Genomic DNA, 27,743 nt, shown 5'->3' with positions numbered 1-27,743 from the left:
ACCCAAGCTTGGTAAAAACCCCATTTCTCAGACCCACCTGGGCACCCAAAGCCTTGTCTTTCAATAGACATTGCAGGCGATGCTGGGAGCCACTGCTCAAGTTCAAAGTCCACTGGTTTAATTCATTCTTTGGAACATAAAGTTTAGACTCTTGCTCAAGTGCCACTTCCTCAGAGAATCTCTCTGTGAATCCCAGACCTCATGCACCCCATACTTTTTTTTTCTTTCGGTGCTGGCGATCAAATCCAGAGACTTGCCTGTGCTAGACAAGCGCACTCCCAAGAAGCTGCATCCCAGCCCTGGCAGCTCCCAGTGCTCTCTGATCGCAGCTGTGATCACACACGTGTGTCATCCACAAAAAGTGTCTTTCACTGGCCCGTGAGCTCCGAGGGCACAGAGATGCATTAATCTTGGTCGCCAAACCAGAACTGGGCCTGGCAGAGTCAAAGCTCAAGAAACACATGTTAAGTGAATGAACGGCTGTGAGTGAGCCCTTCGCTTTCTGTCCTGCCTCCAGCAGACATCTAAAAAGAATTGTTTAAGAGGAGACCCAACCTCAAAAAGAAAAAAAGAAAAAAGAGGGCTGGAGAGATGGCTTAGTGGTTAAGGCATTTGCCTGCAAAGCCTGAAGACCCAGGCTCGATTCCCCAGGACCCACATAAGTCAGATGCACATGGTGACGCTTGTGTCTGGAGTTTGTTTGCAGTGGCTAGAAGGCCCTAGCATGCCCATATTCTCTCTCTCTCTCTCTCTCTCAAATAAATAAATAAATAAATACATAAATAAATAAATTATATATATTGGTTTTTCAAGGTAGGGTCTCACTCTGGTCCAAGCTGACCTAGAAAAATAAAATATTTTTTTAAAAAAGTTTAAAAAGGGGCTGGAGAGATGACTTAGCAATTAAGGTGCTTCCCTACAAAGGCTAATGACCTGAGTTCAATTTCCCCAGTACCCATGTAAAGCCAGATGCACAAAGTTGTGCATGCATCTGAAGTTCATCTGCAGTGGCTAGAGGCCCTGGCATGCCCATTTTCTCTTTCTGTCTCTCTTCTATCTCTCTCTGCTAGCACATAAGTAAAACAAAATAAAAAATATTTTTAAAAAGTCAAGTAATTAGCTGGGCGTGGTGGTGCATACCTTTAATCCAAGCACTTGGGAGGCTGAGGTAGGAGGATCACCAGGAATTCAAGGCCACCCTGAGACTACTGAGTGGATTCCAAGTAAGCCTGGGCTAGAGTGAGACCCTACCTTGAAAAACCAAAAAATAAAAAATAAAAATAAGCCGGGCATGGTGGTGCACGCCTTTAATCTCAGCACACGGGAGGCAGAGGTAGGAGGATCTCTGTGAGTTTGAGGCCACCCTGAGACTACATAATGAATTCCAGGTCAGACTGAGCTAGTATGAGATCCTACTTCAAAAAGAAAAAAAAAATTTTTTTTTAGAATTTCCTATATGTAGACCGTGCATTATCCCTGTGCTAACCCTCTCCTCCCCCATACCAAAGCCTTTCTTCTCCCCCTTTCAGATCCCATCCTACTTGCATACCTTGTCGATTTATTTTTTTAATGTTTTTATTTATTTATTTGCAAGCAGAGAGAGAAATAGACAGACAAAGAGAGGCAAGAGAGAGGATGGGCACACCACCAGGGCATAGTGTGCCAGTGCAAATGAACTCCAGATACATGCACCACCTTGTGCATCTGGCTTTACATGGGTACTGGGAAATTGAATCCAGGTGGTTAGGCTTTGCAGGCTAGTGCCTTAATCACTGAGCCATCTCTCCAGCCTCGATTTATTTTATTTTTTTTGTTTGTTTGTTTTTTGAGGTAGGGTCTCACTCTGGTCCAGGCTGACCTGGAATTAACTCTGTAGTCTCAGGGTGGCCTTGAACTCATGGCAATCCTCCTACCTCTGCCTCCCAAGTGCTGGGATTAAAGGCGTGCGCCACCACGCCCAGCTCTTCGATTTATTTTTTGACCCATTGATTTAAATTAGGAGCATTTGTACAATCGCAGGTGTGGGTTATTTACTGGAGAACCGGCATTCCTCCAGTGACTACCCCCTAGAGAACATAACTTCCCCTTTCTCTGTAATCATCTGTTTCCATTATGTACTCTGGGAGGTGTGGGGTCTCATGGGTCCCTCCCTCATCTGTGATCAGATACTGGCAGCCTCAGTCATGTACAGGAAACTCCACTGCTCTGAGCCCATGGGTGCAGCGGATTTCTCATATGCAGAAGATGGCATTCCATGGCCCCTTTTCTCATCCCCCTGCTCCTACATTCTTTTCATCCCCTCTTCCACAGGATTTTCTGGGCCTTGGAGGGTGTGGCTTAGATGTTGTGTCTAGCTAGGGCTGAGCACGCATTGGTCATTTATTCTTGGTAACTTTGTCTTCTGTGATTTTCTGTCATCACTTCTTCCCTTTGCATAAAGAAACTTCTGGCCGGGTGTGGTGGCACACGTCTTTAATGCCAGCACTTGGGAGGAACAGGTAGGAGGATCACAGCCTGAGACTACAGAGTTTGATCCAGATCAGTCTGAGCTAAAGTGAGACCCTACCTGGAAAAAAATAATAATAATAAGAGGGGGAAAAAAAAAAAAACCTTCCCTGTTCAAGGCTTCAAGTGATTCTTATAGTGAGTGAGGTGGACAGACCAGGGCCAGCAGGCATTTTTACTAACTGTGTGCCTATGTGAAGCAAAACAAGGAAAGAGACATGACATGGTCCCCTGCTTTCACAAAGGGAGAAGAAACATGAACGCAGACCCAGTGAACTGGGTGTTCGGGAACACATAGACATCAGCTGGGGCACCCAGTTAAGACACAGTGACCAAATGCCCCCGTTGAGCACCACAAACTGAAATGTCTGGACTTTCAGCGTGGGAAGGTACCAGGGAGCCATGGAATATTCTTTGAGCAAGCAAATGACCTAATTTCTGTCCTTAAAGTATTGCTCTGGTAACGCAGTTTGGAAAGACCAGAACGAAACAGTCACTCATGCATTTACTGTCCCCATCCCAGGTGCCAGGACACAATGTAGACGTGGTTCCAGGGACTGACCGCCTGTCTTGTGCATGCAGCTCAGCCTCATTCCAGCAAGCTGGGAGGCCGGGGACACCCTCGCCGCACTTCTTTCTCTCCCTGGATACTGGATGCTGTCCCCACAGCCTCCAGGGACCCCAGGCTGCCCATACCCCTGCTCTAGGGTTTCTTCAGGGATTCTAACAGGATCTTCCCACAGAGGAAGGCAGCCAACAGGATCTGCAGGGGACAATGGCGCCTTTGTGGCCTCTGCCAGGCTGCTCCAAGAATAGTTGTTTGCTCAGCTCTGAGCAAGGCTGGTGCTGGGCTCTCAGGGCCTGGGACTGTGGAGCTCTGCTGTGGGCTGGGAAGTAACCCTCTGCATGCTCTCCCACTGGTAGGGATGAAGGCAGGCAGGAAGTATCCCTCCAGTCCTAAGAGATTATGCCCTCATGTGAATCTGTAAAGCATTTTTTTTCCCTCAATAGAATTGCAACAGGAACTTGATTAATCCAGATTAAGTGGCCCCAGTTAAAAGGAGTCAGGGACCCAGCCAGAGCCCCCACCCCTCCCGCTGCCCAGGGCCCGTCCCACTGACCCTCCTCTGCTGGCCAGATTCCATCCTCCCATTTCACAGAAAGGAAAAGCAGCTTGCCCAAGGCCAGCCAGCGAGTTGATGGGCAAACTTGAGACTCTCACTAAAGGAATGTTCCCCAAACCTGTGTCCATGTTCCCAGACTCATGACTTTTGCCAAAACCTCATTCCACCTGCAGCACTGTGTCGCAGAGAGATTTATAACATTACAGTAAGTGACAGCATTTTATCAGCTGCCATACAGGGTTTGTTTAACCAGGTGAGGTGGTTCACGCCCATAATCCCAGCAATTGGGAGGCTGAAGTAGGAGGGGCATTGTGGGTTAAAGGCCATCCTCAGCTACAGAATGAGTTCCAGATCAGCCTGGGGTATAAAGTGAGACTCTCCCTTAAATAACCAAAAGGAAAAAAGGAGGAGTATGTTTAATAAACACATCCATTCTCTTACACTGCTCCCTAATACTCCTGTAAAACCTCTTAAGTGTGTGTCACACCTCCCCCAGGGTAGGGTCCCCTAGTCAGCTCAACCCACTTTCTTAGGTGCATGTGATGTGCCCAGCCTGCACTGGACTCTGCAGGATGAGGATAAAGGAGTTGGTATCTGCCCTGGGAGACTGTAACCCAGAGGAAGGCAGGCGCCTGGCCCACCTTGGGAGGAATGGTGGGGCGGGGGGATACCCGGAGCAGGAGGACTGCGAGTCATTCTGTCTTATGTACTGGCCAATGGACCCTCAGAAGGGACATACTGGAGCCCCCTCAGCAAGTCCTTGGTAGACTCAGACCCAGGTCTCCTGCACATATTGATGCAGGGCTTGGCTGGACTCTGTCTCTTCACTGATGGGTAAAGGACAGCTGGCCATGGCCATCAAGTGTCAGCCTCAGATTAGCGCAGTGCCCTAGCACTTGGGAAACGAAGACAGGAAGACCAGAAGTTCCCGGTTGTCCTTGGCTACATATAACAAGTTTGAGGCCAGCCTGGACTATATGAGACCTTTCCTCAAAAAAAATTAGTTAATTAATTAAAAACAGGAGGGTATGGGAAGATGACTTAGCAATTAAAAGTACTTGCTTGCAAAGCCTGCCATCCCTGTGTTTAATTCTTAAGCCACCCACGTAAACAGGACAGCAAAAGTGGCACAAGTGTCTGCTGTTCTTTTGCAGTGGCAAGAGGCCCTGTAGTACCCATACACACACATGTGCAAATGGTTAAATTAAAAAAAAATTGGGGCTGGAGAGATGGCTTAGCGGTTAAGGCACATACCTGCGAAGCCTAAGGACCCATGTTCGATTCTCCAGGTCCTACGACAGCCAGATGCACAAGGTGGCGCATGCGTCTGGAGTTCATTTGCAGTGGCTAGAGGCCCTGGTGCGCCCATTCTCCCTCTACCTCTCTCTCTTTCCCCTCTCTGTCATAAATAAATAAATAAAAATAAATCTTAAAAAAAATTCATTCCAGGTCAGCCTGGGCCAGAGTGAGACCCCCTACCTCGAAAAAACCAAAAAGAAAAAGGAAAATTCATGTCCTAGGGTCAAAAGATGTTTAGTAGTAGAGTATTTTCAACCCCTAGCAGAAAAGGAAGAAAATAAGAGACAGAGTCCCAAGAACTTTTGAGCTCGGCAGGTCCAGTTGGCCCCAAATCTTTGATTCTCCAGTGCTCTATACACCAGCACATGATTGCAACGCAGCTGGGCCCTTTGGGGTGCCCCAGACCACATGGCCTAGGATCCCTTCCTCTCCAGAAGCCTCCTGCTGAAGCCCCTTATCCCACTTGCCCTCACCCCCTGTCCTCTCTCCGTACAGCGCAGCCCCGGCTGGAGCAAGCACCTTCAGCCTGAAGCACTCGGAGGGCGTGCAGGTAGAGGTGGTCCGCGATGGGGAGGCTGAGGAGGTTGTCACCAACGGCAAGCAGCGCTGGTCCCTCTCACCCAGCACCACGCTGCGGCTCACCATGAGTCAAGCAAGCACCGAGGCCAGCAGCGACAAGGTACCACAGTGGGGAACGTCAGTCTCCAGGGCAGTGGGACCCCTGGACTATGAGGAATCTGGGCAGGCCACACCAGTCTGCCCTACAGAAACAACAGGAGGCACGGGTGTCCTGTAGTCCTCTAGTGGCCACATAAAGAAGCAAAAGAAAGAGGAAGAAAATTACCAGACATGATCATACCGCCGACATAGTCATTGCGTGCAAGAGCTGGAGGCAGGAAGATCAGGAGTTCAAGATCACCCTTGGCTACATAGTGAGTTCAAGGCCAGCCCAAGCTACATGAGACCCTGACTCAAGAAGAAGAAAAAAAGAGAATTAATTTTTAAAATATTATTTATTTATTTATTTATTTTCAAGTCGAGAGACAGAGAGAAAAAAAATAATGGGAGCACCAAGGACTCTAACCACTGTGAATGAACTCCAGATGCATACGCCACTTTGTGCATCTGGTTGTATGTGGGTACTGGGGAATCAAACCCTGGCTGTTGGGTTTTGGGATAAGGCAGGCACCTATCCACTGAGCTATCTCTCCTGCCCCAAGAATAAATTTTGATAATATATTTTACTTAATCCTGTGTATCAAAATATCTGACAGGCCATCAGGGTAAGAAATTAACAAAATAGTTGATGTTCTTTTGTATTCCAAATCCTGATTCACATTACAACATGTCTCTGGACCAACCACATTTCAAGACCACACTAGTTAGTGGCTGCTGTATGGAGCCCTGGAGAGATGGGTTCGTGGAGGTTTGAGAGCATAGACTGCTGAGGGAAGGAAAGTTCACATGCTCAGAGCTGGGCATGTCAGTACAAGCCTGTCACTCTAGCACTCATGAGGCTGAGACAGGAGCATCGCAAGTTTAAGGCCAGCCAGGGCTACAAAATGAGACTATTAAAAGAAAAAAAACAGCCAGGCATTGTGACACAGACCTTTAATCCCAGCACTGGGAGGCAGAGGTAGGAGGATCACCGTGAGTTCAAGGCCACCCTGAGACTCCATAGTGAATTCCAGGTCAGCCTGGACCACCAGAGTGAGACCCTACCTCAAAAAACAAAACAAGTTACCTGGTTGAGTGGTAGTGAAGGACACCCAGAGCTCTCCTCTGGCTGCCACACAACCATGTGCAGCGTGTACACCTGTGCACATGCACACATATACATCACACATGCAAAAAAAAAAAAAGACAGAGGGATGGAGGAAATTTAGCTGCTCAGAACCATAGAGTGATAGGTGGTTTTAATCCTAGAACCCAGATCTCACTGTAGAAACAGCCTCACACCCCAAAAGAAGGGATGCTAGGCTGTGAGGCAAGGGGCTACTCCCCATATTCCCACTGTGACTTTGATCTCTGCCCTTTTCTCTGTCCTCTTGTGCCCCTCCCCACCAAGGTCACTGTCAACTACTATGAAGAGGAGGGGACTGCTCCCATTGACCAGGCTGGCCTCTTCCTCACAGCCATTGGTGAGTTGCATGGCCATGTCCCAGGTGCCTTTGCCCCGGGCCTGGCACTGCCACCCTGCTGGGTAGCTTTCAGCATTGCAGACCTGGCTTCTAAAACCAGTCTTGGAAGGGTGCACGCATATCCTGGTACTTCTGTTCTGGGTGGGGTCGCTGCCTGCGGGAGGAGAAGGCATGCCCTGGTCTGCGGGATCTCACCCCCATGTCAGGGTCTCCTTCACAAGCTCTTTGGGCCATAGCAGCGCTCTCCCATTTCTCAAGTAATTGCCCAGGGGCCTGGGTGCTGGTTACCCGCCCTTCTTCTGGACAGGAGATGCACAGTCTAGGGGTGGCCTCGAGGGGCCTTGGGAGATAGGAGCTTAACTCTTCGACTCTGCCAAGCCCTGGCACGTAACTGAGCCCTGCACATAGACACACAGGCCCCGTCAGTCTCAGATGACTGTCCCTGGGAAATTTAATCCCACAGAACCAGGGACACCTGAGGACGAAGGCAGGAAGAACAGGGGCCAGAGACCTATCATGGAAGGTGACCCAGGGCCTGGCTTTGCCCTCAGGACCTGCACCAGAGCTAGGCAGACTTAAACAAGATGGCAAACACTTGAGGGAGGCAGGTTGGGCTCCTGCCTCCACCTGGAAAACCCAAAGCTGAGCTCAGAGGACACTTGTACGGTGGAGCAGTGGATACTCAGGGCCCTGTCCCAAGGACACCAAATGCCCAGGGTCAAGGGCCTGCCCATACCCCACTCTTATGAGTTACTTCACTTTCTATTAACTATTTAACTGCTAGGAGGTACAGATATTTACACTCACAGGACAATAAAATGCCTCCCTTGCCCTCCTAAAAACAATGAACTAGGTGATCATTTAGGTGCACAGGAGAAAAAAAAAAAATAATGACATTATTAAAGCCAGGTGTGGTGGCTCCTGCTTATAATCCAAGCACTCTGCAGGCAGAACCAGGAAGTTTTCACAAGTTCAAGACCAGCCTGGGCTACATAGAGAATTCCAACCCAGTTTAGGCTATAGAATGAGACCCTGTCTCAAACAAGCAAAGACATTAATTAAACAATTTCCCATCAGTGACCCCATCATTTTAACGTCTAAAAACCAGGCAGAACGGCAGGGTCCAGTGACACACACCTGTCATCCCAGCTATTCAGGAAAGTGCAGTTGGAGGATAGAAAAGTTAAGATATGCCTGGAATACACCACAAGTTCAAGACCAACCTGTCTCAAAATAAAAAGTGAAACAGTGAGGCGTGGTGGTACACATCGGTAACCCAGGAGGTAGAGGCAGGAGGATCAGGAATTCAGGGTCATCCTCAGCTACACAGTGAGTTCAAGGCCAGCCTGGGCTACATGAGGCCTTGTCTCTAAGAGATAAATAAAATGTGAGACGAAAGGGAGGGCCGGGCTAGGTAGTGGCTCCGGGGTAGAGTGTTTCACTCAGGCATCCTCTCAGGATAAAAAAAAAACATTGTAAAAATCAAGCTGTTTACCTGACTGAATTCGCAGTTGCAGCTTTCCCAGCTACCCTAGGGAACCACAGGTGTACCTGTGGTCCACATGCCTCCCCTCCAGATTTTCCTTCCCTTGGGCATCTCCTCGGGAGCCTTTGAGCCCCCACCCCACCCAGTGATCTACCAGGGTCAGCACCTCGGAGGCAGGGACACCTCCAGTGTCCTTAGATGGTGGATCTGCTGCCCTGTTAAAGTACCTCTGACTCCATTTCACCAGACTGCCCCTCATCCAAACTGAACAGAAAGAACTCTGACCTCAGGACAGGCAGATGTGAAGTCACCTCTTCCTCCTCCAGCCTCATGGTGATCTTGGGCAAGTTTTATACAGCCAGCCTCAATGTCCTCTCCTGAAAAAGGGGACTTCACAGAGCATTCACACATGGTCCTCTGAATGTCCAGGGGGGCTTTTGCCAAGGGCAGAGCAGGTACCCGGGGGCTCCGCCCTTCGCCTGTCCTCCCAAGAAGCCACAGTTGGCAGACTTCCTCCTTAGACACAGAAACAAACTTCTGGAACCCTTGGCCGAATCAGGCCCTGAGTCTCTATCCCGGTCCTGCACGGACTTGCTGCATAACCCTGACAAGTGTCCCGCCCTCTCTGGCCTCGCTCATCCCTTGCTGCAGAATGAGAGATTTTGAGTTAGTTAATCTGAGGACCTTCGAGACTCCAGTGAAGGCTCTTCAGGGAGAAAGTGGGAAGAGAGGGTTGTGGAGAGAGGAACCACTTCCTGCTGTTTGCTGTGGGAGCAGTAGGCAAACTGGGTCCCGGGGGCTTTTTTCCTTTTTCCACTTTGTGGTGCTGAAGATGGACCCTTAGTGGGTCATTTATGCGTGGTGTGTGCTCTGTAGCCCTGAACACCTCCCAGCCCTAGCCTCAGGTACTTGGCCTCCACTGCTCATCCCCGTGTTGATCCCCAAAACCACACTCTTCACCCTGCTGCCTGGGGGTGAAGGAGTCTTTCCTCCCCAAGCTGCTCGGTAAGGCCAGTTCATCCCCCTGCCGCTGTCCGCAGGGGTGGTGGCCAGACAAAGTGCAGCCGCAGCCTTTACAGCTAGGTTCTCAGGGCATCGGCCTCAAACCCAATCTCAGTGACATTTCCCGTTAATCTATCCCACAGCCTGGCGCCACCTGACACCTCGGGACTATTCCGGGGAGCTGAGGCAGGACCCAAAGCCTCTGGGAAATGTCTAGAGCCCAGAGGCCCTGAAACAGCTGTCCCTCCCCTCACCCTCTGGGGACAGAGAGCCCTGGGGAGGGCAGAGCTCTGGCAGGGCACACCAGCCAAACTGAGGCCTCGTAGGCATCCAGCCATCAGCATCTTGTCAAAGCAGCCTAGAAGCAGTTGGCCACGAGACGGCCCAGAGGCGAGGCGACCAGAGAGGACAAAGGATCGCTGGCTTAGGGGATGGCCACAGGTCCAAAGAGAGGGTTGAGAAGCACCAAGAAAGATGGGGATGTGGCAAACAATGTGACTATGAAATACTCAAATTCATAATGGAAAGGCAGCTGGGCTGTCAGAATTGAACAATTCAGAGCCAGGTGTGGGGGCGCACACCTTTAATCCCAGCACTTCGGAGGCAGAGGTAGGAGGATCGCTGTAAATTCAAGTGAATTATAGTGAATTCATGCCAGCTTGGGGCTAGAATGAGACCCTAGCTCAAAACAAAACAAAAAAATTAATAATCCAGGAAATAGCAAGAAGCACATTGTAGTGAGAAAGGCAGGACAAAGAATCTCTGCTTCTGTAGGATCAGTCAGGCACTGTTTCAGTGGATTTCTTTGAACTATGTATAAATGTTACATTGATTAAATTTTATAAGTATTTATTTATTTGAGAGAGAGTGAGCACACCAGGGCCTCTAGCCACTGCAAACAAACTCCAGACATATGCATCACCCTGTGCATCTGTCTTACGTGGGTACTAGGGAATGGAACCTGGGTCCTTAGACTTCATAGGCAAGCACCTTAATCACTAAGCCATCTCTCCATCTCTAATAAAAAAAAAAAAAAATTGTTGTTTTTGGTCTTGGTTTTGAGGTAGGGTCTCGCTCTAACCCAGGGTGACCTTGAATTCACAGCAATCCTTCTACCTTGACCTCCCAAGTGCTGGGATTAAAGGTGTGTGCCACCATGCCTGGCTCCTGATAAAAATTTTTAATTAAGGCTGGGGATATAGCTCAGTGGTAAAGTGCTTGCCAAGCATGTGCAAGGCTCAGTACAAAAAAAAAAATTTAAGTTAAGAGATTCATCCAGGCATGGCGTGCACACCTGTAATCCAAACACTGAGGAGACCAGGGTGAGAAGTGAGAAGCTTTCAGTTCAAGGACAACCTTGGCTACATAGTGAGATCCTGTCAAAAAGGAAGGGGAAGAAAAGAAAAGAAGGGAAAGGAAAAGAAAAAAAAAGGAAGCAAACAAAGAGAAGGGACAGAAGGGAGGAGAAAGAGGGAAAAGGAAGGAAGAGAAGGGAAAATAAATTCATCATGAAATAAAGTGGCAGCTTCATTCCGTAAACAGCCCATAAGGAACTTCACGGTTTTCTTGTGGCTTAGAAGCAAAAACCACAGGGCTGTCAAGGTGAGGATGTGGCCATCTCCTCGGGCAATGACCTTCACTCGTTTGAAAGGCAGACTTGGCTTCAGAAAGAACCCAGGTAGGAGGTCAGCCAGAAGTCAACCTGGACCAGTGAGGGGGAACAGCACAAAACAGACCAGGAGTCCGAGGCCCCCATGGAAGACCCTCTGAGTGGGTGTTGAGTCTCCTTCCTGGAAGCCCGTGGGAGAAGAGCTATGGGTGGAAAGTGCTCTGCAGCCCGGAGCCAGAGCTGCTCTCGAGGAGAGGGGAAGGGAGGCGTGTGGCAGTCTGGAGAGTTCATGAAGGTCTAAGAGCCAAAGTCAACATTGTTCCTACATTCGCACCTCGGCCTCTTTCACAGCAGTTGGAAGGCCTCCCTGGATCCTCCTCCAGCCCCAGCCTTTCGCGTGAGCCACGTAGATTTGCAAGTGGCTCCTCGGAGCCTGGGTTTGCTAGTCTCTAAAATGGGTGTGACTATTTCCCTCCCAGGACCACAGGCTACTGGAGACACCTGCTGTGTGTCCCTTGCCCGGTGCCAGGGCACAGCAGCTGCTCCACATCTGTGTCATACACAAACACCGTCAGTGACGAGCGGATGCCATCATGCCTCGTAGCATGGCGCTCACAGCAGGCTCAGGAGGGTGGACCACGAGTAGGTGCCACTTCGTGGGACTTCGTGGTCCCCTGTTTTCCTTTTGCAGCCAGCAAAGCCATAGTCAGGGTCAGAAAGGAATAGGACTTTGGGTATAGGCAGGACCTGAAAGTGACCTGTGGACCTTGGTAGGCTAAGCCAACAGAGGGAGGGTGACATCAGAGCCGTTCCTGTGCCAGGACCCTCCTCCCAGCCCCAAGTAGAGGGCATTCCCTCGGAGGGGCTCATGCTGGGCGCCTTCCAGGTACCTCCCCCAGCAACACCCACCTGTTTGCCACATGGGGGAGGGGGTAAACTTGCCTCCTTGGGCTATTTGGCAGCATCTGAAGGCATGAGATGTATCACTGTGTCTAGCAAGTGTAGAAGCCGGGGACGTGGTTGAACACCCCACAGTGCATGCCCCACAACACAGAGTTACCTGGTTCAGAAAGTCAGTAGTGCCTGCTGCCTGGTTTTCAGGGTTTTTGTTGTTGTTGTTTTCAGGCAGGGTCTCACAGTAGCCCAGGCTGGCCTCGAACTCACAGCAGTCTTCCAGCCTTATCCAAGTGCTGGGATTAAGGTCACCACACTTGGCAGCAGTGCCTGCTATCACAGTGGATGCTGCTGCTATAACCAGAAAGGGCCCATTGTTACAGGTAAGGACACAGGCTCAGAGGCACTGTATAACCTGTCCAAAGTCACACAGATCATAAGCAGAGAGCCAGGGCTCCAGCCCAACACTGACTGATGCTAAAACCGTTCTTGGGCCCCTAATCTCTTCATAGCTTGTCTCCGTGACAGGCTCAGGGGTGCAGATCAGCAGGGCTCCACTAGACTGAGAGGGGCCAGAAACATGGTTTCTTATCCTGAGGAAAAACCTGGTCCTGGAAAGTAGGATCTAGACCTCCGGTAATCCCAACACAAGGGATTGCTCAAGGAAAAAGGGAACTGCATCATAGTGGTGCAGGCCCGTCATCCCAGCACTTAGGAAGCTGAGGCAGGAGGATTAGGGGTTTAAGACTATGTGCCACATAGTGAGTTTTAAGCCTGCCAGAGCTATATTGTGAGACACTATCTTAACAAAAAGGGGGGCTGGAGAGATGGCTCAGTGATTAAGGCTCTTGCCTGCAAAGCCTAGTGACCCAGGTTCAATTGTCTGGTACCCATGCAAAGCCAGATCCATGGTGGCACATGCATCTGGTGTTCATTTACAGCAGCTGGAGGCCTTAGCATGTGCCCTCTCTCTCCCTCTTCTCTCTGTGCTTACAAATAAATAAAAATATGTTTAAAAAGAAAGAGAGGTGAATTCACACAGGTGTGTGTGTGTGTGTGTGTGTGTGTGTGTGTACAGACACTCAAGCCACACTGGAAGAGGCCATTTGAGAATATCAGCAAGAGACTGGGGCTATAGGTTAATGGGTAGAGCACTTGCCTAGCATACACAAAGTCCTGAGTTCAGTTCCTAGCACTGTATGGTGGTGTATGCTTGTCATCCCAGCATTAAGGAGGTAGAGGCAGAAAGAGCAGAAAGCCAGGGTCATCCTTGGTTACATAGCAAGTTTGAGGCCAGCCTGGGCTACATGAGACCCTGACTCAAAAAAAAAGAAAGGCAGGAGGGAGGGAAGAAAAAAAGGAAGGAGAAAGGGAAGGATGGGGGGGAGGAGGAAGGGAGAAAGAAAATGTCATAGGCCAGCTGCAGTGTGAACCCCAGTTCTGCCACCTCCTCACGTTGGGTCACCTTGGGCACTTGACCTGGGGCTCCCATGTCCGTACAGTGAGGACTTGCCTCCAGTCCCCATGCAGAACAGCAAAAAGTGAGATTGCTGTGACCTGCCCACCCACGCCTCTGAAGCCATAGGTACCTGCTGATGTTCCCTACAGGTCAGGGCATATCAGGCAGGGCTGGGAGATGATAGTCTCAGATGAGTGAGCAAACGGGGAGCTACACCATGGCCCCTAGGACCCCTCCTGTCAAGGCCTCACTGTCTGGAAGACTCAGCAAACTCACCCATCTCTTCTTGCCCCCAGAGATCTCCCTGGACGTGGATGCAGACCGGGACGGCGTGGTGGAGAAGAACAATCCGAAGAAGGTAGCTCGTCTGGTCTGGGAGGAGCAGCCTGGCAAAGGCTTGAGGCATTTGGGGGACTGAAGGGCATCAGAGTGGGTGGAACAGAGTGGGCAAGGGCAAGGTGGAGGAGGTAGGACGCACAGGCAGCAGATCTCTCTGGGTCTCAAAGGCCACAGGAAGATATACGGAATCTGGGCTTCATCCAAGGAGGGCTGAAGACAGGGAAGAGATGTGATCCGACTGGAGTTTGTTCTCCTGCCGCTCAGGCTGTGGGGTTAGAAAGAGGATCATGGTGCTGGCCCCACTGGGAATGCTCAGAGCATATCTGCACACAGTCCCTAGAGACCTAAGGCCTTTCACAGAATGTCTCTCCGTGCCACCACCCCTGCCAGGCACGGCCACTTCACACCAGAGCTGAGGCCCACGTGTCCTGCTCAGCCATCCTGTCTTGCTGAGTCTCTTGAACTGGGACACTCACTCAACGGAGATCCTTTCTGGGCATCGAAGTTGGAGTCTCATCTGCCAGCCAGTAGAAGGAACCACGGGAGGGTTGGGGAGAGGCACCCACCTGTCACCTTGCCACTGTAGGCATCCTGGACCTGGGGTCCTGAGGGCCAAGGGGCCATCTTGCTGGTGAACTGTGACCGAGACACACCCTGGCTGCCCAAGGAGGACTGCAGTGATGAGAAGGTCTACAGCAAGCAAGGTGCCAGCAGAGCTGAACTGGAGGGCAGTGGGGACATGGGTGTCCTATCCTGGACAGGCCAAATAGGAAGCAACAGTAGACTTGGGCCTATTAAGGAATGCCAGACTCAAAACATCCAATGCAGTTCAAATGAAGCCATATTGTATATTTTTCTTAATTTTTTTTGTTTATTTTCATTTATTTATTTGAGAGTGACAGAGAGAGAGAAAGAAGCAGATAGAGAGAGAGAGAATGGGCGCACCAGGGCCTCCAGCCACTGCGAACAAACTCCAGACGTATGCGCCCCCTTGTGCATCTGGCTAACGTGGATCCTGGGGAATCAAGCCTCAAACTAGGGTCCTCAGGCTTCACAGGCAAGCATTTAACCGCTAAGCCATCACTCCAGCCCCATATTCTGTATTTTTTAAAGTTACATGAACAAATAGAAAAAAGACTGGAAGGAAACTAGGGTCCTCTCTTGTGTTGAGATGACAGCCAGAGTTTTCCTTTTTTAGTTTTTCTTTTCTTTTGTCTTTACTTTTCTGATTGGGTTTTTGTTGGTTTTTTTTTTTTTTGAGCTTTATTTATTTATTTTGCTTGTTTATTTGCAAGCAGAGAGAGACAGAAAAGAGAGACAGACAGAGAGAATGAGTGTGCCAGGGCCTCTGGCCACTCCAGATGCATGTGCCCCTTTTTGCATCTGGCTTTATATGGGTATTGGGGAATCAAACCTGAGTTAATCAGCTTGGCAGGCAAGCACCTTAACAGCTGAGCCATCTCTCCAGCCCCCTTTTATGCTTTTCTATTATTCCAATAATGCATGGGGTTAGGGTGGGGAGAGCACAAAGCAGGGCTGAGACGGGCTCCTGCGGCAGGGCCCTCATGCTAACCTCCTCCTCCATCTGTCCCCAGACCTCAAGGACATGTCTCAGATGATCCTGCGGACCAAGGGCCCAGACCGCCTGCCCGCCGGCTATGAGATGGTCCTCTATATTTCCATGTCGGACTCAGACAAAGTGGGCGTGTTCTACGTGGAGAGTGAGTGAGCCCCACTCTGCCCTTATGGACACCACCTTTCCTCCCTGAGTAGGTCAGGAGGCAGGGGAGTCCCTGGAGTGACTCACAGACACACATCTCTCCTACCCAAAAGAGCTGCAGTGGCTTGGGTCTGTGTCCTTCTTCCCGGTGGTCAGGGGAGAAAGGGCCTTTGGGGTCAGGGCCCTTCATGATACCTAAAGCAAGGCGGGTGCTTCCTCCAAGGAGTGTCAGGCATCTCTGACTTTCCAAGGCCCCCTGGAGATAGCGTGACTCCCCTCTTCCTCCTGATGGTGACAGAGGATTGGGAGTAAGGTCCCATTGGGTAGGAAATACACTCTCCCATTACAGCTAGTCCTCAGAGCTGCACTTTTTTTTTAATGTAGTTAATTTTTTTAATTTATTTTATTTATTTGATAGAGAGAGGCAGATACAGAGATAGCAGGGAGCAGAGGGAGGGAGAGAATGGGCGTGCCAGGGCCTTCAGCCACTGTATGCAAACTCCAGACCCGTGTTCCATCTTGTGCTTATGTGGGTCCTAGGGACTCGAACCTCGGTCCTTTGGCTTCTCAGGCAAATGCTTTAGACACTAAGCCATCTTTCCCAGCCTAAAGCTGCACTTTTGTGCCAGCTCAGTGCTGCTGCAGTAAACACGACAATTCCTCTCTACCCTGGAGGAGTTGCCTCTGAGTGAGGGAGACTTGGTCAATAGCAGTGTTGGAAGAAATGAACTAGACCGGGTCCCAGGGAATGACAGCTCAGGGGCTGCGCTGGCTGGGGGTCCAGAGGGGCCTCTGGGGAAGGAGACTGAAAGGAACAATGAGGAGCTGGGGGAGAGCACGCTAGGCAAAGGGCACAGCCCACACCAATCATGAAAGAGGGTGACTAGAACGGAGCTCTGAGGAGCAGAAAGACCAAGGCCGGGAATGCTTTCAAAGTCAAGGTCAGAGAGCTAGGCAGAGCCACAGCACAGGGTTTGGTTTTTACTCTAAGGGTACTAGAGAGTCACCTGAAGTCTTTAAGGCAAGGAACTATCAAGATCTGATTTCTGTAGCTGATAATTCTCTGAAAAACAGCTCTGCGATTGGCCGTGGTGTTGAGAGGAGCTATCTGGGTGGCCAGGGCCCCTTTCTGGACAGAGACAGGGCCACTGACATGGGGGAGGGGCTAACTTTAAGGAGTGACTTAGCCAGAGCCCCAGTGGACAGCGGCCATATGGTCTCCTGATCCACCCAGGGCCCTGAAGAATGGCAGGTTGGAATGTACCAAGAGTCAGGCCAGCCCTGCTACCCCAGGGGGCCAGAGATGTTTACAAAATACAGGCCAGAGTTGCCACGGTACAGGAGGGGTGCAGGAGAACCCGGCCTGGACTCGAGCTCAGTCTTGGCATTGAGCAAAGCCTGTGGCTCAGAATGACTCAGTCTGGGCCTTCTCCAGATGCTTCGTACTTTCCTAATTGGAGTGCACTTGGGTCTGGCTCCATTCGCATCCCTCCCTCATTTGCCATCCAAGATGGCTCCTCAGCGGGCCAAAAAGAACCCCCGCGGTGAGTGCTTGGAGAATGTTCCCGGAGACTGACTTAGCCAGGTCCCATCCTTCAGGGAGGGCTGCTGCCAGGACGCGGCCAAGTCCCTTTCACCTAAATGTGAACTCCAGGTGAACACTGTGAGTCACACGGACAAAAGGGAAGACACGTGGGATTCTGTGGCTGTTTCCTTTTCTCTTGTGTAAGCATGTCTGGGATTTTTCGTGAAGTTTAAATATGCTTGTGGATGACGATGTGTCATGTTACATGAATATTAAGACGTCACCTGTGTCCTGGCAGATGGTCCCTCTCTCCCTGTATGAGGTCAACCTATGTCCTCCTAGCAGAGATAGTCTGGCTCTCACCAAGGCCAGGGCCCAGGTTCACAGGGCCACAGCAGGAAGCTCTAGAGCAGGGGAATGAGTTGGATCCTCTGGGGCAGCGGCAATGGCTGGAAATGGATGGAAGGAAAGGGTTACGCAGTGGGAGAGAACAGGCTGCTTTGATGAGAGCCGCTGATGCCAACTAGCCTCTTAGAAATAGGGCTGAAGGGGTGGCTTAGGGGCTAAGGCACTTTTGCCTGCAAAGCCAAAGAACCCAGGTTGGATTCCTCAGGACCCTCGTAGGCCAAATGCACAAGGCGGCACATGTGTCTAGAGCTAAAAGCCCTGGGGCACCCATTCACTCCCTGTCTCAAGTAAAAAATAAATTAAGCTGGGCATGGTAGCACACACTTTTAATCCCAGCAGAGGTAGGAGGATCACTGTGACTTGGAGGCCACCCTGAGAATACAGAGTGAATTTCAGGTCAGCCTGGACTAGAGTGAAACCCTACCTTGAAAACCAAGAATTTTTTTTTTTTTAATAAGAGAGCAGTTGGTTTCTTTTTTATTTATTTATTTGAGAGGGACAGACACAGATAGAAAGACAGATAGAGGGAGAGAGAGAGAGAATGGGCGCACCAGGGCTTCCAGCCTCTGCAAACGAACTCCAGACGCGTGCGCCCCCTTGTGCGTCTGGCTAACTTGGGACCTGGGGAACCGAGCCTCGAACCGGGGTCCTTAGGCTTCACAGGCAAGCGCTTAATCACTAAGCCATCTCTCCAGCCCTTAATTTTTTTTTTTTAAGAAAGAAATTTCATTAGGAGTGTTATTACACCATGCCAAAGTGACATGGTGGGGTCCTGAAGCCAGAGAGGGAAAGATCCAGAAATGCAAGAACAAAGCAGGACAGTCCTTATTTATTTACTTACTTACTTATTTATTAACTTACTTAAGAAAGAGAAAGAGAAGTCAGGCATGGTGGTGCACGCCTTTAATCCCAGCACTCCGAAGGCAGAGGTAGGAGGATCACCACAAGTTCGAAGCCACCCTGAGATACATATGAATTCCAGGTCAGCCTGGACTAGCGCAAGACCCTACCTTGAAAAAAAAAAAAGAAGAAGAAGAGAGAGAAAGAAAGAGAGGCAGAGATAGCTTCCATCTCTAGCCACTGCAAATGAACTCCAGATGCATGCTTGTGCATCTGGCTTACATATGTTCTCAGGAATCAAACCTGGGTCCTTAGACTTCATAGGCAAGCGCCTTAACCACTAAGCCATCTCTCTAGCGCTCCCCCTTTTTTAGAGGCAGTTCTTTTTCTGAGTTTTTATGGGAAGGGGTGTGTCGGCACAAAGTGAAGGAGAGAAGCCACACAAAGGCAATGGAGGAAACAGTGGGAGATAAAACCTCGGGTCCCTCAAGGTCTCTAAAGGGGAGGGACTATTCTGCTCCTGCCGGCTGCAGTGGGGAGGGTTGGGGGAGGCAGGGAGACACATAGATGAGAGTAAAGTTATAATTCAAGGCTGCCTCGGGCATCAGGCCTCTTAAAGTGACTGGCATCTAGGTTCTAACAGGATATGCTATGGTGATTATGCAGTCAAAGGCTGTGCCACGGAGCTCACCCAACTGTGGTGATTATGGAGGTTACAGCGATCAGAGTAGACAGAATCCTTAGAACTGGGAAGACCTGGTGACTTGCTCTGGTCTCAAGTTTTCCCAGGACCATCCCCCCAACACCACCAAAAAAAAAAGAATTGGAACCTTACTTATTCCTACAAGCACACAGTGACCCACCCATCCCCATTGACTCAAGGCTTCCCTGGCTTTAGCACTGAAGGTCCGTCATGCCAGGAAACTGCCCCCCCCCACCCAAAACCATGACAGTTGGTTGATCAACCAGTCCCCTTGGGAGGTGGAATGGTTCCAAAGTGACTGAGAGGGTTATGCCAATCCATATCATGTGCTAGCCAGCTGGGACCTATGACTGAGGCTCAGGAGAGACCAGGGTGGTAGCTGGCAGGTCCAGCCCAAGACATAGGGATCAGTCAATAGAAGGGCATTGTTTGTGTCTTCAGGGAGAGCCAGCCATGCTGGGGGGTGACAGGATCTGCATCAAGCTCGGGACAGGAATAAAGGCTCCTCAGAACAATGGCTGATTGTTCCCACCCAGAAAGCAATCTGCCTGTGCTGGCCCAGACTGAAGATGGAGGTTCCAAATAGAGAGAGACGCACTGACTGTCAGGGCTCCAGCCACAAGGGGGGGGAGAGAGCTGCAGGCAGATGGGCCCTGCCTCCTCCCCTAACTAGATGCTCACACACACCCCAGGCCCAGCTGCAATCCCCACTGCCCTGATCCTTGGAGCACTTTGTCCCTATCACTTCCACAACGTTTTCCAGACAGAGCTGCAATCACTCTGATGGGCACAGCTCCAGTGCAGCCAGGGGCACGTAGGTGCTGGGAGTGAGGGAAGGAGCTAGTCACTGAGTACAGATACAGCTGGGCCTGAGCAGAGACTGGACCCTAGGACACACACACTGGGTATCACCTTCCATGTTGGGCTGTGACAAGGTGCTTGGGACATTGAGTCAGTCTTCCCTCCTCATTGTCCAAGCCCACTTAAGGAAGTCTGAGAAAGCTATTGCTTCTGTGTCTTCTGTTTGGAAGCTCTTCGATGGCAAAGTCGTGAATGCCACAAGAAGGGGCACGTTCACCTGCTCTCAGTCCTCCTAGTCCTAGTACCCATAGGTCCCAGTGTGTGACTCATGGCTACTCCTGTTTCCCAAGGTTACCAAAGTCACCAGCGTTGTGTCATTTGCAGTGACTCTGCGACATAGAGTTGGTTCTTAACCCGCCCCCCACTACCACCTCTTAGCAGTTGAGTAAATTGCTCTGGAGGTGAACTTGAATTCCCAGAGCTTTCACAGCTTGTAAAGGCCGGGTGGTGTCTGCAGGGACATCCCTCTGACTTTGGAAGTCATACCGCTAAGGTCACAGTGTCATTCCTTACCGGGTGTTGCTGCTACCGTCCCACTAGTGGGACAAAACACCCAAGCAGAAGCAATTCCCGGGACGAAAGGGCTTATTTCAGGTTCACAGTTCTAAGGGGAAGTTTCATCATGGCAGGGAAAGCATAGCGGGAGCAGGAATCTGGCTCACAGCATGTCACATCATGTGTCTGAGTGGAAGTCTAGGGCTGCAGAGATGGCTCAGCAGTAAAGGCGCTTGCCTGCAAAGCCTAAGGACCCAAGTTCGATCCCCCAGGACCCACATAAAGCCAGATCCACAAGGTGGCGCATGCATCTGGAGTTCACTTGAAGTGGCTAGTGGCCCTGGCGCACCCATTCTCTCTCTCTCTCTCTCTCTCTCTCTTTCTTTCTCTCTCTCTCTCTCTTTCTCTCACCCTCTGTCAAATAAATAAACTAAATATTAAAAAAAAAGAAAGTAGGCTGGGCGTGGTGGTGCATGGCTTTAATCCCAATACTCAGGAGGCAGAGGTAGGAGGATCACTATGAGTTTGAGGCCAGCCTCAGACTGCATATTGAATTTGAGGTCGGCCTGGGCTAGAGCGAGACCCTATCTCGAAAATAAAAAAGGGGGGGGGAAGAAAGAAAAGAAAGTAGTCTCAACACACAGTAGGGCTGAACTAATAAACCCCAAGTTCTGTCGCCAGTGACACACCTCCCCCAGCAAGGCCCCGCCCGCTGAGGATGAAGTATGAAGCTTCATCACAGCACACAGCACACGAGACACGTTACATTCAGAGCACCACATAGGGTCTAGTTGAGCTCATTGTCCTGAAGAAAGAGGTGTCCCAAGCCCAGGCTTTCGGGGTACATGCACTCACTCACATCACAGGGTTTTTTTGCTTTTGTTTTTGTTTTTTGTTTGGGTTTTTTGAGGTAAGGTCTCATTCTAGCCCAGACTGCCCTGGCATTCACTATCTATTCTCAGGCTGGCCTCAAACTCAAAGCAATCCACCTCCCTCTACCTCCCAAGCGCTGGGATTAAAGACATGAGCCACCATGCCAGCACCTTTTCTTCTTCTTTTTTTTTTTTTTTTTTTTTTGGTTTTTCGAGGTAGGGTCTCACTCTGGCTCAGGCTGACCTGGAATTTACTATGTAATCTCAGGGTGGCCTCGAACTCTTGGCGATCCTCCTACCTCTGCCTCCCGAGTGCTGGGATTAAAGGCGTGCACCACCACGCCCGGCTCTACCTTTTCTTCTTCATGAGAAAGAGAATTGTTGTGCCAGGGCCTCCAGCCACTGCAGTTGAACTCCAGATGTATGTGCCCCCTTGTGCACATGTGTGACATTGTGTCCATGTGTCACCGTGCATCTGGCTTTTGTGGGACCTGGAGAATCAAACATGAGTCCTTAGGCTTTGCAGGCAAGTGCCTTAACCACTAAGCCATCTCTCCAGCCCCACATCACAGGTTTTAACCAAGCACCCTATGTATGCCAGGAATACACCTGTCCCATGTTGTAGTTCTTGGGCATTAGTCGTTAACTCTTACTGTTTACGAAACTCTAAGCTGAGTCTAATCTGCCCTTCCCAGCTCCACAGGGAATAAAGAAACTCCTTCTGGAAGTGCGTAGGGTCCTACCACAGTGCCTTTGCCGATGCAAGTATCTCCCTGCCCTATGCTCTGTACCCACCCTGCTGCCCAGCAAGGGTATCTCAAACGCCGCTTCCCTCTACTCAGATGCGTCCCTGCCCTCCTTTACACCCCTACCCCCAACCAAATAACCCATGTCACTGCTGTTAGATGCTTCCCACGCCTGCTCTGTCTTGTCATCGACTGAGCTCTGCTCTCAGACACGGAGGCTGCACCATGGCCATCGGCTCCCCCAGGGTCTTTGTCCAAGCTGGCCTCAGAGGAACTCAATTTACGGGGTTCTGAGCCAGCCCTGAACTTGTTCATGGTCGTGTCCTCTAGGAGCCATTGTTTCATTCAATGGACACTTCTTAAACATGACCTTGTGCCTGGTGAGCATGGAACATGGGGGGGGGGGGCCTGTCTCTGCCCTCACAGTGGCTGTGTGCATTTGCACGGAGCTGTGATCAGGAAGGGACTTTGGCAGCTCAACACAGCACGGCTGGCTGTTCTCTGGGGATCTGCATAGGGCTGCCTGGAGAGAGGAGGGATATAGCTGTTCCAGGCAGGGGAGAAGCACCATGATGAACTGCGGGTCTCAGGAGACAAGCATGCCAGAGAAACCTGCCTTTTTCCCCAGTGGAGACCTATGCAGTGGTCTTCCGGCCAACATGGCTTCCATGATACAGAAAGAAAGTTCTGGGACAAATGGCATGCTGATGTTTTATTATACCAGGAGGATGGGAACTTGGGGTTCAGAATTACACATAAGTTTGAGGTCCAGCTCAGCCTCTATTGGCTATATGACATTGAACAAGCCATTTCTTTTTTTTTTTTAGAATGGTCATGCCAGGGCCTGTAGCCACTATGAATGAACTCCAGATGCATGAACCACCACCTTATTATGCATTTGGCTTATATGGGTGCTGGGGAATCGAACTTGGGTCTTTTTAGGCTTTGCAGGCAAGTACCTTAACTGCTAAGCCATCCCTCCAGCCCCTGGACAAGCCATTTCTCCTAAGACTCAGTTTCCTCCTCTGTAAAATGGAACAGTAACATCTTTCTGTCATTCTGCTAACTGTGCCATTCCCACCTGCCCTCATTCCTAAGAGAGCTCATTTTACAGACGAGGAGCTGGAAGCCAGCACAGGCAGTGCTGAGACGGTGACACTGACCAGGTCACAGCCATCCTAGTGGCACCTTCTGCTCAGGCCTTCCTTCCTCTCTAGGACACACCCCTCGGTCTCCAACCAACACGTGACTGACTTCCTCCGGGTGGGTCTGCTCCTCTCTCTGGCAGATCCATTCTTCGGGCAGCGTTACATCCATATCCTGGGCCGGCAGAAGCTCTACCACGTGGTCAAGTACACAGGCGGCTCCGCCGAGCTGCTGTTCTTTGTGGAGGGCCTCTGTTTCCCCGACGAGAGCTTCTCGGGCCTGGTCTCCATCCATGTGAGCCTGCTGGAGTACATGGCTGAGGTGAGGGCTGCAGACCCCCCTGCCCCACCCCACACCCCTATTCCAGGCCTGGGAACTTGGACGGAGCAAGTGTGGTTGAGGGTTAAGGGAGTGGCCCAGTTGAAAGCCTGACTCCACTGTTTCCTAACCATGTGACTTCGTAGCTCTGTGACTCAGTTTCCCCATCTGAAAAGTGAGGGTTATGGCAGCATCTATCCCCTGGGGCTGTTGTAAAGCATTTGCTGTGTATAAAATACTTGGCATGCCCTCTAACCTTGACAGATCTGTGGCACAGTACCTAGTGTATAGGAAGTGCTCAATAAATATACGTTCATCGCCAATTCTCACCCACCTTGGGAGGCAGAAGTAGAAAGCACCTGGAAACATTTTTCTTTTTGTAATTTTGCTTGCTTATCTATTTGCGTGTGTGTGTGAGCACACCAGGGCCTCTTGCTACTGCAAACGAACACTAAATGTTCTACTTTTTGCCTCCAGCTTACATAGGTGGCTGAAGACTTGAACGTGAGCTGACAGGCTTTGCAAGCAAGCACCTTAGCTGCTAAGCCATCTTCCCAATACACCACCCCTGTGTAGTTTGCTTTTCTTATTTAATTTTACTTTAATTTGATTTGATTTATTTGAGAAAGAGATAGAGGGAGATAGAGGCAGAGAGAGAGAATGGGCACACCAGGGCCTTCAGCCACTGCAAACAAACGCCACTCTCATGCATCACCTTGTATATCTGGCTTATGTGGGTGCCGGGGAATCAAACCTGGGTCCTTGGGCTTCACAGGCAAATGCCTTAACCTCTAAGCCATCTCTCCAGCCCCCCCACCCCCACCCCCATGTAGTTTTTTAATGCTCGCCTTCTCTCCCACACCTAGGGGATTCCTCTGACACCCATCTTCACGGACACCGTGATATTCCGGATTGCACCTTGGATCATGACCCCCAACATCCTGCCCCCCGTGTCGGTGTTTGTGTGCTGGTAAGGGGTGGCAGTGGCCCAGACAGGCAGCACAGCATGGTGCCTAAGAGCAGGGCTGCAAGGGCAGACTGGCCTGAACTCAGTTCCTGGTGAGCAGTTGTATGACCTGGAGGAAGTCACTTGGCCTGTCTGTGCGGCCATTTGCAGACACCAAACAGGTCCCTGTGAGGGTTGAGATGAAGCAGGAAGAGGCCTGCCCAGGCGTCTGTCCCGAAACAAAAGCGGCACCTCTCTTCTCTCTTCTCTCGCTTGCCCGCTTCTGTGCCCCTCTAGCCAGCGGCTCTCAGTTCATGCTGCTCACCCATCGTGTGAGGTGTGATTTGGTGTCTGCTATGTGCGAGCCACAGCCAGATGAGAAGCAAGGGAAAGGAGTTCCTGCCTGTTCGTGCCTGGCAACCCCAGAATGGGCTAGCTTTCATGCCAGGCATAGCTCCTTCTAAAACCTGAGGGGAGGGCTGGAGAGATGGCTTGGTGGTAAAGGCACATGCCTGGGAAGCCTGGGGAGGCAGGTTCGATTCCCCAGTACCCACATAAACCAGATGCACATGGTAGTACATGCTTCTGGACTTTGGTTGCAGCCCAATGGGCACACCCAGTCTCCCTCTCTTTCTCTCTACCTGCCTCTTTCTCTCTAAAATAAATTAATTAATTTTAAAAAAATTTAAACCTGAGGGGATGGGTAGAGAGATGGCTTAGCAGTTAAGGCGCTTACCTGTGAAGTCTAAAGACCCAGATTTGATTCTCCAGTACCTGCATAAGCCAGATGTTCAAGGTGGCACATGCGTCTGGAATTCATTTGCAGTGGCCAGAGGCCCTAGCATACATATTATGTCTCTCTCCTGTCTTTTTAGCTCTCCCTCCCTCTCTCAAATATTTTTTTGTTTATTTATTTATTTGAGAGTGATAGAGAAAGAGGCAGATAGAGAATGTGTGTGCCAGGGTCTCCAGCCACTGCAAACAAACTCAGATGCATGTTGGCCACCTTGTGCATCTGGCTTATGTGGGTCCTGGGGAATCTAGCCTTGAACCAGAGTCCTTAGGTTTCACGGGCAAGAGCTTAACTGCTCAGCCATCTCTTCAGCCCCTCAAATATTTTTTTATAATGCTGCATTTCTTGGTTTTATTTAAAAGAGTACATTCAAATATTTTTATATAAAAAGAAAAGAAATCTGAGGAGAGGAGCTGGAGAAATGGCTTAGCAGTTGACACTTTCCTGCAAAGACTAATGACCCAGGTCCAATTCCCTAGTACCCACGTAAAGCCAGATACACAAAGTGACACATGCGTCAGGAGCTCATTTACAGTGGCTAGAGGCCCTGGCCTGTCATTCTCTCTCTCTCTCTCTCTCTCTCTCTCTCTCTCTCTCTCTCTCTCTCTCTCTCTCTCTCTCTCTCTGCTTTCAATAAATAAATATTTCAAATAAATAAATATTTTTTTTAATCTGAGGGGCTGGAGAGATGGCTTAGCAGTTAAGGCGCTTGCCTGCAGAGTCTAAGGACCCATGTTCTACTCTCCAGATCCCATGTAAGCCAGATGCACAAGGTGACACAAGCACACAAGGTCACACATGCACACAAAATGGTGCACACATCTGGAGTTCGATTGCAGTGGCTGGAGGCCCCGGCATGCCAGTTCTCTCTCTCTCTGTCTCTCTGTCTCTCTGTCTCTCTCTCTCTCTCTCATTAAAAAAAAAAAAACCCAAGATGGAAATATGGCTTAGTGATTAAGGTGCTTGCCTGCAAAGCCTAAGTACCCATGTTTGATTCTCCGGATCCCACATAAGCCAGACACACAAAGGTGATGCAAGTGCAAGGTCATACATGCCCACTAGATGGCACAAGTGTCTGGAGTTTGTCTGCAGTGGCTAAGGCCCTGGCATGCCAATTCTCTCTGTCTCTTAAAAAAAAATCATATATATATATGTAAAAGAAAAACATCTGAAAATATGAGGGAAAGGTGAGGGCATGGTGACACACACCTTTAATCCCAACACTCAGGACGCTGAGGTAGAAGGATCTCCATGAGTTCAAGGCCACCTTAAAACTACATAGTGAATTCCAGGTCAGCCTGGGCTAGAGCAAGACCTTACCTCGAAAAAAAAAATTCTGAGGAGAGCAAAGGAGACGGCTCAGTGAGTGAAGTGCTTGCCACACAAGTATGAGCTATTGAATTTAAACCCCAATACCCATGCAAAATGTGGGGCATGGTGCCATGCACCTGTAATCCCAGCACTGGGGAGGCAGAAATAACAAATTCCTGGAGTTAGCCCAGCTGGTTCAGCTGAGTCACTGAGCTCTGGGTTCAGTGAGAAATTCAAACACATGGAGCAGAGACAACTGAGAAAGATCTCTGACATCAGCCTCTGGTCTCCACACACACACATGCGCACACCCCTGTGAACATGCGTACATTCCACTCACACAGACAAAAAACTAACTGGAGAGTCACTGATGCAGGCCTTTGGGCATGTGAGGGTGAGTGGTCCCATCCCCATATAATTTGTTCATGACCTTGACAAAAACTGCATAACTGGATGGGGTTATGAGGGCAACCTCAGTGGCCTTGACAGAAATGACTGTGAATCCAGGCGTGGCGTCACCCATGCAGCTCAGCCCAGAGATGCCAGCTGCTGCTACCACCAGAGGGGCCAGCGCTGGTCCCTCCTCACTCTTCCTCCTGGCCCTGCTCTCCTCAGCATGAAAGACAACTACCTATTCCTGAAAGAAGTGAAGAACCTGGTGGAGAAAACCAACTGCGAACTGAAGGTCTGCTTCCAGTATATGAACCGCGGCGACCGCTGGATCCAGGTGCGGCCCGGGGCCCAGGGGAAGGCTGTGGCAGAGGCGCAGGCTGGGAGAGCTGGCCTGCCATGAACACCCTGCTCGCACCTACCCGTGTGCATAAAGGTGCGAGGGGACAAGGCAGTGACTGCTAATGTAATCTAGAGACTGGAACAAGCTTCTCAAGGAGTGCTGTGTGATGGCTAAGCTCACACTAGCTGGCCCAAGTCTGAGGTTACCCTGGCATGCAGGTTTACATAGGTGCTGGGGAATTGAACCTGAGCCTGCTGGCTTTGCAAGCAAGCACCTTTAACCTCGGAACCATCTCCACAGTCCTGGTTTGGTTTGGTTTCAGTGTTGGTGGGGATTTTTGTTTTGTTTTGTTTTGCTTTGTTTTTTGAGGTAGGGTTTCACTCTAGCCTAGGCTGACCTGGAATTCACTATGTAGTCTCAGGGTGCCCTCAAACTCACAGCCATCCTCCTATCTCAGCCTCCCAAGTG

At 50.3% G+C, this 27,743-nt stretch overlaps 1 protein-coding gene across 2 annotated transcripts in view; it reads left to right on the top strand.

Moving 5' to 3' along the window:
- Positions 1-27,743, top strand: part of Padi2 (peptidyl arginine deiminase 2) — a 53,353-nt gene that overhangs the window by 6,840 nt on the left and 18,770 nt on the right. For both annotated transcript variants that reach the window (XM_045151182.1, XM_004657601.2), the window contains exons 2-9: positions 5,424-5,607; positions 6,997-7,069; positions 13,816-13,877; positions 14,445-14,562; positions 15,454-15,579; positions 23,317-23,495; positions 24,359-24,462; positions 27,158-27,269. In XM_045151182.1, the coding sequence (XP_045007117.1) occupies positions 5,424-5,607; positions 6,997-7,069; positions 13,816-13,877; positions 14,445-14,562; positions 15,454-15,579; positions 23,317-23,495; positions 24,359-24,462; positions 27,158-27,269 (958 nt within the window). The remainder of the gene's footprint in view (positions 1-5,423; positions 5,608-6,996; positions 7,070-13,815; positions 13,878-14,444; positions 14,563-15,453; positions 15,580-23,316; positions 23,496-24,358; positions 24,463-27,157; positions 27,270-27,743) is intronic.

The sequence above is a fragment of the Jaculus jaculus genome, chromosome 5 (genome assembly GCF_020740685.1).
Source record: "Jaculus jaculus isolate mJacJac1 chromosome 5, mJacJac1.mat.Y.cur, whole genome shotgun sequence".
Lineage (NCBI taxonomy): Eukaryota > Metazoa > Chordata > Mammalia > Rodentia > Dipodidae > Jaculus > Jaculus jaculus.
Note: the sequence above shows the minus strand (reverse complement) of the source record. Positions and strands in the feature narration are given on the sequence as shown.